The 11,865-nt window shown below is 45.1% G+C and overlaps 1 protein-coding gene across 5 annotated transcripts in view; it reads left to right on the forward strand.

The window, feature by feature from the left end:
- Positions 1-8,219, forward strand: part of SYBU (syntabulin) — a 28,038-nt gene extending 19,819 nt beyond the window's left edge. For 2 of the 5 annotated variants that reach the window (XM_009282583.1, XM_019472944.1), the window contains 4 exons: positions 1,818-1,920; positions 4,346-4,549; positions 5,553-5,702; positions 6,937-8,219. In XM_009282583.1, the coding sequence (XP_009280858.1) occupies positions 1,818-1,920; positions 4,346-4,549; positions 5,553-5,702; positions 6,937-8,050 (1,571 nt within the window). In that variant the 3' untranslated portion in view covers positions 8,051-8,219. Of the gene's footprint in view, positions 1-320; positions 807-1,817; positions 1,921-4,345; positions 4,550-5,552; positions 5,703-6,936 lie in introns of those variants that run through there. The other 3 variants (XM_009282584.2, XM_019472943.1, XM_009282585.2) reach the window with 3 other exon arrangements.
- The last annotated feature ends 3,646 nt before the right edge of the window (positions 8,220-11,865 follow it).

Consider the following 11,865-nt stretch of genomic DNA (forward strand, 5'->3'; position numbering starts at 1 on the left):
GTTGAAATTGGGCTGAGGAATATTCTGGGCTGGGGGCTGAACCAGGCACAGAGAAATGGGGGCTGGTCTCAGACCTGGTGAGGTTGGGAAAGTATTGGGTTAAAACCGAACACGTCTGATCCTAAGACCGGTTGCTAAGAGTTGCCGGATGGTAAGGATGGTTGCTGGATGTCTCATCCTCTTTAAGGCTGTGAAGACAGGCTCTGACAAGGCCTTTTCCCAGTCTCAGGTATTCAGGGGTGGAAGATGTGCCCATCACCATCAGCTGTGCGACAAACTTGCCCGCAGTTCTGATCTGGTTACAGCTGTGGTGACTTGGGTCTGGTTATCAGGGGTGTTGTACTGGGTATGGAGTTTGCTAGAAGTGAGAAAGCTGGGTCCCTGGGATACCCTTTTGAAGAGCTAAGCTTTGCATTTGAGCACTTTGAAATTGGGCTGAGGAATATTCTGGGCTGGGCTGAACCAGAGGCACAGAGAAATGGGGGCTGGTCTCAGACCTGGTGAGGTTGGGAAAGTATTGGGTTAAATCCGAACACGTCTGATCCTAAGACCGGTTGCTAAGAGTTGCCGGATGGTAAGGATGGTTGCTGGATGTCTCATCCTCTTTAAGGCTGTGAAGACAGGCTCTGACAAGGCCTTTTCCCAGTCTCAGGTATTCAGGGGTGGAAGATGTGCCCATCACCATCAGCTGTGCGAAGGATTTAAGAGAGATTGTGCACTTGAAGGTTTATCCGCTGCGGCGGGGATGATGGTAGCTGCAGCTGCATCTCCCCCTCGTGGAAAAGATAGCAAAAATGGGATTTGTGGTAAGTCTGCAGCCGCTGGCCAGGGGTGTCTGTGCGTGGGATGGCACCCAGAAATTCTCAGGTGAGAGATGCTCCCCCTGACCGGCTGCCTAAAGGATGCTGGAAAGTTACTTCCATCCCCTTGGATAAAGTCACCATCCATTATTGTGGCTCTGCAGCATGAGACCTGGATATGGCTTGGGATATTTGCCATTTGAATGACAGACTGACAAAAATCCTAACTTTAGGGTGGGTTTTTTTCTGGATGATAAAACTTTCTTAGTACATCTACCTACTACTGACCTTAGCAAAATGAGAGCAGTTTTCCTTGTATATGCCAGAGCTTAAGAAATAAAAGCTGTCATCCATAGAAAGTCAGTAATCAGATAGATGGCTTAGCACCTGAGAAGCACTTGAGAGCCACACGTGATTAGTGGGTTATTTTAAGGCTATTAGAACTGCCTTACCATGCTTCTGTGCCACATGAAAACCTGCATACCTGTGTACATATATACATGCATATACCCTGTTAGCCTATACACATTTATACATATATACATGTATGTGTACATCATCTCAGAAACCAAAATAGAAGCAGCTTTCCTCCCAGCCAGTAGTATTTTTGTATGGTTTAAAGCAAGAGAAATCTCCAGCTACAGTTGTGTGCTCTTAATCACTGTGCTCCTGAAGGAGCCACGTGAGCAGCCTCGTTCATCTATTGATGGCTGTGAGAAAGCAAATAGGTTGTCACAACAAATGTTCCTAGCCGAGTCCTAAAATGGCTTCTGTAGTGTGAGGGTTTTGTGTCCAAATGCTTTTTTTCTGCTCCTGTTGAAGTGCCAGTTCTGAAGAAATGTTGAAAATCTGGAACAAATCCAGCGCTTGTCCTCAGGGATGTTTGAAAATTCATGCAACTTCTAAAATTCACACAGGACAGACAAAGGAAGGATGCTTGTGATTCATTGTTATTTTGAAAACAGTCTTTGAGTTATAATTTCCATCATGTTTTCACTCTTCCCTTTTCCTTTCCAGGGAGTGAAGCCGATTTTAGCTCTTCAAGCAGCACGGGCAGTATTTCAGCGCCTGAAGTCCATATGTCTGCTGCTGGAAGCAAAAGATCTTCTTTTTCTCGCAAGTAAGCAAAGTGATTTTTCCTGAATATTGCAAGTGTTGCTCGTGCAAAGATAGACTACTGTGTAAGGTCTTGCAGCTAATACATACAATACCAGTATTGTGAGTTTTAAAACATTTTGGGTAACACTTTGCTCTCGGGCAGCACTTGCACTGATGAGAACTGTGATATGAGAAAGAAAAAAAAATTGCTGTATTTGGAGCACAAAAATTGTCAATATGCCAGATCAGCTGACTGCTATTTTTTTGTTGTTTATTCATAACAAGTATGGGAGAGACAATCAGGTAAGGCAGAAAAGGCATTGGCTGGAATGGAGGAGCAAACAACTGGGTGTATGTTAGTTAACAGAAGTACTTCTAACCAGTTAACCTTAACCTTTTGATCTTATCACTTTGTTTTCTCTCTGTAATAAATTGTCAGCTCGGCATGTACCTTTCCAGATCATGACTTTATTTTTTGTAGGAAGAAGTAGACAATATTGCCTTTGACGCTTTTTTTCTTAAACACTCTTGCCCGACCTTTATATAACTAAAACTATATGCAGATAAAAAAAATTATCATAGTCATTTACCTAAATGGACCTTTCGTGAAAGATTTCTGTAAGATTTCTCCCTATCATGTGTGAACTGCAAATCTAGACAGCTTGCGAACACGGGGGCGTTTGGATGGAGCAGCGCACGTTGTGCTCTGCCCACGCAGTCCCTGCTGGTTACGTTTTTTGGAGGAGGAGGAAAGAGTTCAAATTGACAGGACTGGTTTCCTGCCCTTTGTGGAAGAGCTGGCAGGGAGGCTGGGACCGGCAGCAGGATACCCGTATGCTTAAGTCACGCAGACGTCTCCAAGGTCGCAGTGTGCCCCAGTGTACAGAGATCGGCAGAATGATGATGCTTTATGAGCAGTTTCCTATCTGTATCGTGAGACTTAGAACAATAAACATTACTTAAGCGCTCTCTAGATTAAATCTAACAAGTAAAGGTACTGGCTGTGGGGAAGAAAACAGTACTAAGTATAATATGAAGCCCTAAAATCACCTTACTTTCAGGAAGATTGTGTATCATTTAATGTATTATTGTGTATTTAAATATAACTTTAAATTAGAGCATACTGACCTACTTAATTGGACAGAAGTCCTCTGTAATAAGGCTCCTTCAAATGCATTGCTGTGTTATGCACAGTCTGTGCAAATTCTGTCTTACACAAGAGTTGATGCTGTACTGTACAAAGTGGAAAGAGATGTCTCCTTTGCAATATATTCTTTTTTAACTGCTTGACTTAACTCACTATGAAACATTTCAGTGTTGCCACAAACCACAGTCCTGCACTTCATTGTAAAATAATTATAAAATCACCCAAACCGCAGCAGTGTGATGAAGGTTTGCAGCAGCCACTCAACCATCTGTTCCTTATAAACTGTTCCATTTTCAGAGAAGGGAGGAAACCAAGTCAGACAATTTTAAGAAGAGGTTTTGCTTCATAATTCTGCAGTGTTTAAGTTTTTATGTTCAAGCCTTCTCTTTTGCTGGCTGGATATGCCTTTTTCCATATTTTTTGAAACCTGCCCTTCCATTACAGTTTAGAAGAACAACTTCCATGGGAGGGTGAAGGTAGCAGTGTAGTAGTGCAGGAAGGCAAACCAAGTGAGCAAGCGAGGAACGCACCTTGAGAAGCTGACCTCAGAGCTTCCCAGCCCCTTGGCAGCTGTCAGGCAGTACGAATACCAATTGCTTTCAAGCACACACAGTTGACCGTCAGGTTATTTAATAAAGAGTGGGAAAAGAAAGGTAGATATGTATGAGAGAAACTGGAAGGAAGAAAGAAAAGGCCGTGCTTTCCTTTGTCTATTTTAATACCATTTCAGCCTGCTCTCAGCGGGGTTCAAACTATATCTAAGCAAATGAATTGCTGACAATGCCAGCTGAAGCACCCAGTATGCCAAAGGCAGAAAAGAACAGTGGCTCAAACAAAATCTGTTTTCACTGCACGCTGTGATCCCTCGGGCTGCTTGCTGAGGAGCATGAAAGCAGTCTTACAGCAAACCTCCAGGGTTGGGCATCTCTCCGCAAGCCTGGCCGGGGAAAGCCGAAACACGGTTCTTTTGGCACTAGTCCAGGCTGCAGTCCTCTTGTTACTTAATGGAGTCAGAGGTTCAGGGAACGTGGATGATCTGATGGAGTCACTGGGAACCGTGCTATCCACAGAGAAATGTGAAAATGGCCGAGGTTTCCCTAGATCACGTAATTCAGACTGAGAGCCCCACAGTCAGTGAAAGAATGTGCAGTGGCTGATGACTTCAGGACTTTCTTCCCAGCTACTCACAGTTATCTATCTGGTTTAGTGTTTAGACAGCTTTGTGTGTAAAATAAGACACATAATGGGTTGCATGACGAGGATAATCCAATATGCTTTAACCATTTTGGTTCCCCTCCAGTCGTGGCCCTTATGGTCGGAATAATGGATCCTTATCCTACAAGTCCGGAGCCAGCCCACCTGCTTCCCGTGAAAAGGACCCTTTGTCAACATTGTGCAAAAACCAGCTGAGTCCTGCTAACATCCATCAGAGTTACAGGGCTTCTTCAGCCAGCAGCAGCAACTCAGGCTCATACAAAGGAAGCGACAGCAGCCCAGTGATGAGGCAAGTCTTTATTTCAGCATCCCGGTGTTCAGTGCACTGACTTACCTTCCCTGCACTGTAACGTGGGATCAGCTGTCTGAGCTGCCGAGCAGGTCACCTTGCTCCTCAGCATATGCGTGACTCCTCATGCTAGTGGCTCGGCAGTCAACAGGGTGCTCCATCCCATGTAAAAGCTTTATTGTTTCAGCACTGTAAAATTCATGGTTACTTTTAGTCAAAGCCCTCTGTAGTTGGTTTTTGTTCCAAGGCGGGCTCCTTCATGTGGTTTCATGCCATCAATTCTCATGTGGATTTACTGGTTCTTTCATATAAGGGTCCTTTCGCTTTGGAGAGAGTTGAGTGGGGTAGTATAGAAAACATTATAGACCGGGGTGAAAATTCACCCTGCCCAGCCTTAGGCACCTCCCTAAGGAGTGCAGTGTCCTGTACAGGAAAGAAAACCGATACCTGCCAGAGCATGAGACGCATACTGCAGAGAAGAAATTGCCACCATGATGCTGCTGTTTCCCTCTCTCCCTCTCAGGCAACTCAACAGCCAAGCGTGTCAGGTACACACCTAAAGCTAGATAGGATGAATCTAGGTTTCAGGGTGCTCAGCTTCATAACTCGCGTGTGGAGCTGAACTCGGTCCGTACGCTACCTCACCTGGCCGTGTCTACAGCTGGGTGCCCTTGCCAGTGGCCCGGCTGCCTGCTCTTGGGCACACCACCCATTTCGGGTGAGGGGATGGCTAGGTATTTTAAAGTTAAATGTCTCATTTGATGTAATGGCACTGAAACCAAGTACAGTAAATAGTAAATTTTGCACTATAGCCACAAATCAGCCATTTCCTCAAATACTTTGATTTGCCAGAGGGAGTCACTTGTGCGGACACTGAGGAGCCCCAAATGAGTCAAGCGTAGACTCAGCTTTGTATCAGTCAATGGGATGTTTTTCTTTTTGCCAGGACTGAAGAACTGTAGGAGTGATGTTATGTGATGGTTTGGTTTTTTTTTCTTTTCAGGCGATCAGGGAGATACAATTCTTGCGGTGACAATCAGAGCATTAAGCCACAAAATCCAGAGCAGTATTTGACTCCTCTGCAGCAGAAAGAAGTTACAGTACGGCATTTGAAAACAAAGCTGAAGGAATCTGAGAGCAAACTTAAAGAAAGGTATATTTCACTTCAGAAATCAGAGTTAGAAAGATTTATTCAGGAGCATTTAGGGGTGGGAATCCTGAACATTTTTACTCATTTCTTGACCACATAAAGTTTTCATTAAGAAATTTGAAATATGGTCAGTCCGATTAGGTTGTTTTCAGGTATTTCAGGTTTCATAGTGTGCTCAGGATATATGTACCATGCAGTTTAGTTATGAATATGGCTGTCTCTCTCCCTTTTTTGAACTTTCCCAACAGAATATTTTTAAAGGATAATTTTTTACCAGTCTGATTTAGCATTGACACCTTTTTTGCATAAAACAGTTTCTACCTGCCAGCATGTATACCTTAGTCTTCTGTTCTACCTCATTCAGTGAAATATGACTACAAATGTCCCCCTTCTCCCCGATGAAAGAAAAGCTCTTACACAAACCAGCGTGCCCGCTTGTGTTTTTGTCGCTTAGACATTGACTTTTTCACAATAGCCCTTTGTATGGATGCTGAGCAAAGAAGTGACAATGTGCATTACACAGCAATAGATGTTGTCTCTTTTACTAAAACCGCCCTGAGAGCTGGCTCTCCAGCACACACATCCCAAGCAGGCACAAAGGGCCGTTTGAGTCAAGAGTAGAGTAGAGGCAGAGTCCCAGGGACCTCGTGGTCCAGCCTGGGATAGCCTGACCTCTGCATCTGTGAGGGCTGGATCTCAGGTAGGGGCCCCCACTCCCTACTTGCTGGCAAGTGAAGGCAGAAGCCTCTAGCTCCACGCCGGGCAAAGCAAGCCAGGTGCCTGCAGCCCCGAGCCGTCTTACTGTCTGAGGCCAGCGTTGGCTCTGGCTGTACCTGACGAACTGCTGGCAGGCACGGGGGACACATCCAAGCAGCTGTTTCTCATTTCCTCCAGGGCGGGCGAGGCTGTAGGTGAGATGTTAAGAGTTGTACTGGTTGGACCTAACCTAGAGGCCACCACTTGCACCTCAAAATGTCTGGGATCATGGCATAGCCCACAAGGCTGCTGGCTGTGTGGCGAGGTTGGTGACTCCAGTTAGCAGTCAGCCAGCGTGTCTTGGCAGATGGCTTACATCTCTGCCAGCTCTCTCAGAGATGGCAGCAAATGGTGCATGGAGGCATTTGCTTCCTTCTTGGAGCATCTCTGCAGCATAGCCATCCCAGTGCGGTGGAGCCTCATGTTGACTCTTTAACTGACCAGTCAGCAGAAGCGTTACAACATTTTTGTTTTGCTACAGGGAAACAGAAATAGAAGAGCTCAAAGCTCAGCTGGGACGAATGAGGGAAGACTGGATTGAAGAAGAGTGTAATCGTGTGGAGGCAGAGCTGGCCTTAAAGGAAGCAAGAAGCAAAATTAAACAACTCAAGCAGGTTATTGAAACCATGAAAAACAGCTTGGCTGAGAAAGACAAAAAAATTCAGAAATACTTCACAGACATAAACATTCAAAACAAGAAACTGGAATCTTTGCTGCAGAGCATGGAGATGGCTCAGAACAGCTCGGTGAGGGATGAGCAGTGCCTGGAGTACACGTGTGACTCAGAGGGGAAGCCGTTAGTGTTGTGTGCCATGATGCCAGACAGCCTTATCACAGAGGACCAAGCTCTGGAGGAGGTGGCAGATAATGGGCTGCTTCTTAATGAGGATGCAGCTAATGGGACTGATTCACCTGAAGGGAGTTTGACCACCACAACATCTGAGTTTAGTGATCCAGCTCCTTCCAGTTCTGCTTTGAATGAAGAGATGCTTGAAAATGTTCTGGATGAAAAACTAACTCCTTCCCAGGAGGAGGAGAAAAGCAGCAGCGTGATGGTGGAACAGGCCATCCAGACTGATGTGGTGCCATATAGCCTAGATGTGGAGCAGCTCATTCAAAACATCTTCAGAGCTCAAGATGCCTGTCCTCTAAGCCCGCCTTCTTCACTGAAGGAATTGGGTGAATTTTCTCTTGGAAGCTTCAGCGATTCTGGTATCATAGTGGACTTAACTCCAAGTGATCCAAACTCTGCCATCCTTTTGTCTCCTATGGAGTCTCCATGCAGGAAGGTGGAGCATGGAGTTAATGAAAACCGTTTCATGAAAGAACTTGATTTTACAGAACCTCATGATGATGAAGCCTTTGGGTATGTCAGTACTTTCTCTCAGTCAGGAATAAAGAGGAGATACTGGAGCAGCAGTCTCCTCAGAGATGTTCTGGCTGTAGCAGCTCCTGTTGTACCAACTATCATGTGGGCTTTCAGTACTCAGAGAGGAGGAACAGATCCCATTTACAATATTGGAGCATTGCTTCGTGGTTGCTGCCTGGTGGCCCTGCACTCTTTACGCCGTACACCCTTCAATATCAAAAACTAAAGTCCACTCTGTCCCTGGGCACCAACCAGCTGAGGCAAAGAGAAAGAGGGATGAGATAGATCATAAAAAGTTATTATATATTCTGGCAGAGTCCATCATTTTGCTTTTGACTATTTGATTTGCACTATAAATCGGTTCGAAAACATGTTCCTTGTTTCAAAATGAAAAAGCTGAACCCTGTAGTTCCACAAGATATTTATAACTGGTGTTTTTAACAGTACTGCTGCCTACAGAAATAGTCCTCCTGCTCCCAGGCACCGTGTCCCTCCCCTGTGCTGGTGTCTTTCTGGTGCCAGTGCATCTGCACAGTGAACATGACCAGGGAAATCAAGGAGAATTACAGCTAGCGCTCTTCCGTGTTTGTTTGCTGAATTAGCGTTAAGCTCAGTCACTTTCCCTGGCTGGTTCACTGAGCAAATGTACAAGTGCTTTGCACCGGCTCAAGGGTAGCACGAGGTGCGCACGGGAACAAATGGCCAGAGAAGGGTGGAGTAGCACCTTTAGGCAGCACTAACCTAAAACATTTGTGAAACTACAGTGTTAAGTAGGTGATGTGGAGACTCGTTCCCACATGCACTCCAGAAAGCATGCTAGCGCTTTCCATTTGTTGTCCGAAGTGTCGATTCAATTTAGAGGTAAAACCCATATTCCCCAGGAAGCTTCCAGCACATCATTCGTGCCTGTCTCGTGTAGTGCTCTTCTCAATCGTACAATTGCTCGAGCATTTCACTGGTCTTGTGCGTATACGGGGACTGTAACCAAAAATGTACGTTGTTGGGAGTCTTGAAACGTGTTACAATGATAAGTATAGGCGTGGATACACTTCGAATATTAATGTTGTTTTGAAGTCTTAATGTATTGGAACCCGATAGTCATTCGAGCCCTTTGAAATACTATGTATAAATGTATTGTGTTTTAACTTATTGTTTATTTAATTGCTTTATTGTAAATTACCTTTATAATCACAAGTTCAGTAAAGCATGTTAGAAATGTTAAATGTGTGAGTGTTTTATTGTAGCAAAGCTATAAAAAATACCTGTCTCAGCTGAGCTATCAGGCACAGGCCAAGCGGGAGGAGGCACTGTATCAGGGCATAAGGAACCGTCAGGACCTGGAGAACAGAGACTGAGAAAACCTATTTACAGCTCCAAGCGTAAGCACTCAGCCAGAGAAAAAGGCTCCAGTGGGTCTGCAGACCCGTATGCCACCCACTCTGCTGCACCCAGGCTGTATGCAAGTGACCTAATCTTCAACCCAATGCAATCTTCTAGAAGCTTGTAACTTCTCATTTCTGCACTACCAGGAGAGTATCAGTCTTCCTGGCATTTAACAGAAGACCAGAAGGCCTTGTTTAACCCGGCCAGCAGTCACGCAGTCTCGGTGTGCACACTGAGATGCCACTGTGACCATCAAACCACGAATTCTCCATGTCCAAAATTTGAGATCTGTGCATAGATCAGAGGAGGGCAACACTACCTAACAGATGAAACAGTGGGGTTTGTCTGGCTCCACCCAAGCTTTCAACACCACCTCTGGCCATTGAAACCTCACTGGCCTCCTGTTTTCCCCTTCAGCAAAGCAAGTGTAGTATTTCCCTGTGCAATGCAGAGCAGAAGAGGTCTAGTGACCTCTGCAACTTTTGGGAAGAAGGGAGTTATTAGTAAGCCACAAGGGAGGAGGAATAATTGGCCAGGATGCGGGGAACATTTGCAACACTCAAGAGGGTGACGCACACCTCTCATAAGGCATTTAACTATGCTCAGCGAGAGGTGACAGAGTTCCCATCACGTTCCTGAAAAAAGTCCCTTCTCTGATCTTTACCCAAAATTCAGCTCGCTTCCGAGCCTCCACCTTTCCTCCTCCATACTGCAGGGATGTAGACAGCTCAAGGTGCCCTTTGTAAGAAGAGGCCTGAAGTGCCGCAATAAATGCTCCAGTCCCAGATGCTGGGGGACTGGCCTTTGTTCCCCGATCCACAGAGGATATGCCGGCTGTTGCTGCAGACATACCATCTTAATTTTTTTCCCTCTAATATTTGGCTTTGTAAATCTTAGTCGTGTCTCACCTGGATCCCGCTGGTGCTGTACGGAGTAGCTAGGGGAGGACCATCAGCCTCCCAACAGTTCAATAAAAACTCCTATCCTTTCTTTCTAAGTTTAGAAAATGTTCGTACCCACACCCGTACCACCCTGGAAAGTGTTGCCTCAAAGCATGCAGGTGGGGGGGACGTGCAGCTCATCGGCTAAGGGTAAAATAGCAGATGTCTGCTTGAATTCAGGCTTATAGCATAGGAACCAAGTCAGCTCCTTCCCGGGCTGAAGCAATGCTTGTTGATAATCCCCTTATGCATTTTCCTTTCTAACCCAGGAACAAAAAAGCCTTTCTTTAATATTCAGCTTAAGAGGTACCTGATATGCTCCTAAGCTGCTGAAAATGTTGAGGCTCAAGCACTGCCCACCCCCACCCCCACCAGAGATGCACCTGCACCCTTATGTCCACCCTCTCACATGGCTGGTGTTAACTTCTGATTACTTACCTTTCTAACCCAGGAACAAAAAAGCCTTTCTTTAATATTCAGCTTAAGAGGTACCTGATATGCTCCTAAGCTGCTGAAAATGTTGAGGCTCAAGCACTGCCCACCCCCACCCCCACCAGAGATGCACCTGCACCCTTATGTCCACCCTCTCACATGGCTGGTCTTAACTTCTGATTACTTACTCACTTCTCCTTCCTTTCCCCCCTAAATCAACTTCCTCTCCTAAATTCCAACCTCTAGAGATATACTAAAATGAAAGCACTGTCTTATAGATGTCCTACATGAGAAGAACAAGTAAGCATTTTGCTCCAAAACCCTTCAGACAAATGAACACAGGACATTGCAAACACGAACTATAGCACAGTCAAGGAAAGGATGATTTTTCAGTCATCCTGGCGGGTCAATCCTCCATAGTGAAGAATAACAGTGAAGGCAATCAAGTCTAGCTTTCAGTAAAGGAAAAAAAAAGGACATGGCCAACAGGCCAAGTATGGAGAGGGAAAAGGAGGAGCCTGTGGCAGCAGGAGGGAAAGAAAACAAGCGTATGCAGTGGGTATATGAGATCCCTCAAGAACTCAAACCAACGGAAAAGATTATAATGGAGCAGCAGCTACACAAAAGGTTTAGCAAAAATGTTTCCACATTTGTTGGATAAAAATCAAGATACAGGAAGGAGGAACGAAGATACAGCACAGGAAGAAGATGAAACAGATACCAACGCATGGATTTTTAATGTGCAAGATACTACCCACAAGAGCACCATATCCTTACTGGCATTATGTCAGCACATGGTAGAGGAGATGGGAGTCTTCCCTAGAGCAGCCGTGCTCAAGTACAGGCAGGTAGATGGAGGGAAGAACACCAAAGCAGTACGCAGCAGGAGAGGGAAAAGCAGTGCAGGAGGGCTGACATGCAAGAAGGTGGCAGCACCTCACGGTTTTTAAAATGGCTGAAGGCTCAAAAAACAAATGCGCTTTCATGATGTATTCAGGGGCTTTGTTTCTCACTTTTTATTAACTAGCCCATGTTTTGTTATTTTTAGTAAATAGTATTTATTTGCATCTATTTTACATTGTCTCTGAAATAGCAATAGTAAGCACTAATTTGTTTAAAAGATGAGATGAAGCTTTCAACAAGTTTTACCTTAAATAGGCAAGATAGAAGCATACAATCACAGAAACAAGCAATAGTGAAAGAATTATGACTTGTACCTCCTTGCTTCATCAGTGTGGTTAAAAGGACAGACACAGATTGTGTCCCTAAGCGCCTCATCTACACG

The sequence above is a fragment of the Aptenodytes forsteri genome, unplaced genomic scaffold (genome assembly GCF_000699145.1).
Source record: "Aptenodytes forsteri isolate BGI_AS27 unplaced genomic scaffold, ASM69914v1 Scaffold453, whole genome shotgun sequence".
NCBI classification, from domain to species: domain Eukaryota; kingdom Metazoa; phylum Chordata; class Aves; order Sphenisciformes; family Spheniscidae; genus Aptenodytes; species Aptenodytes forsteri.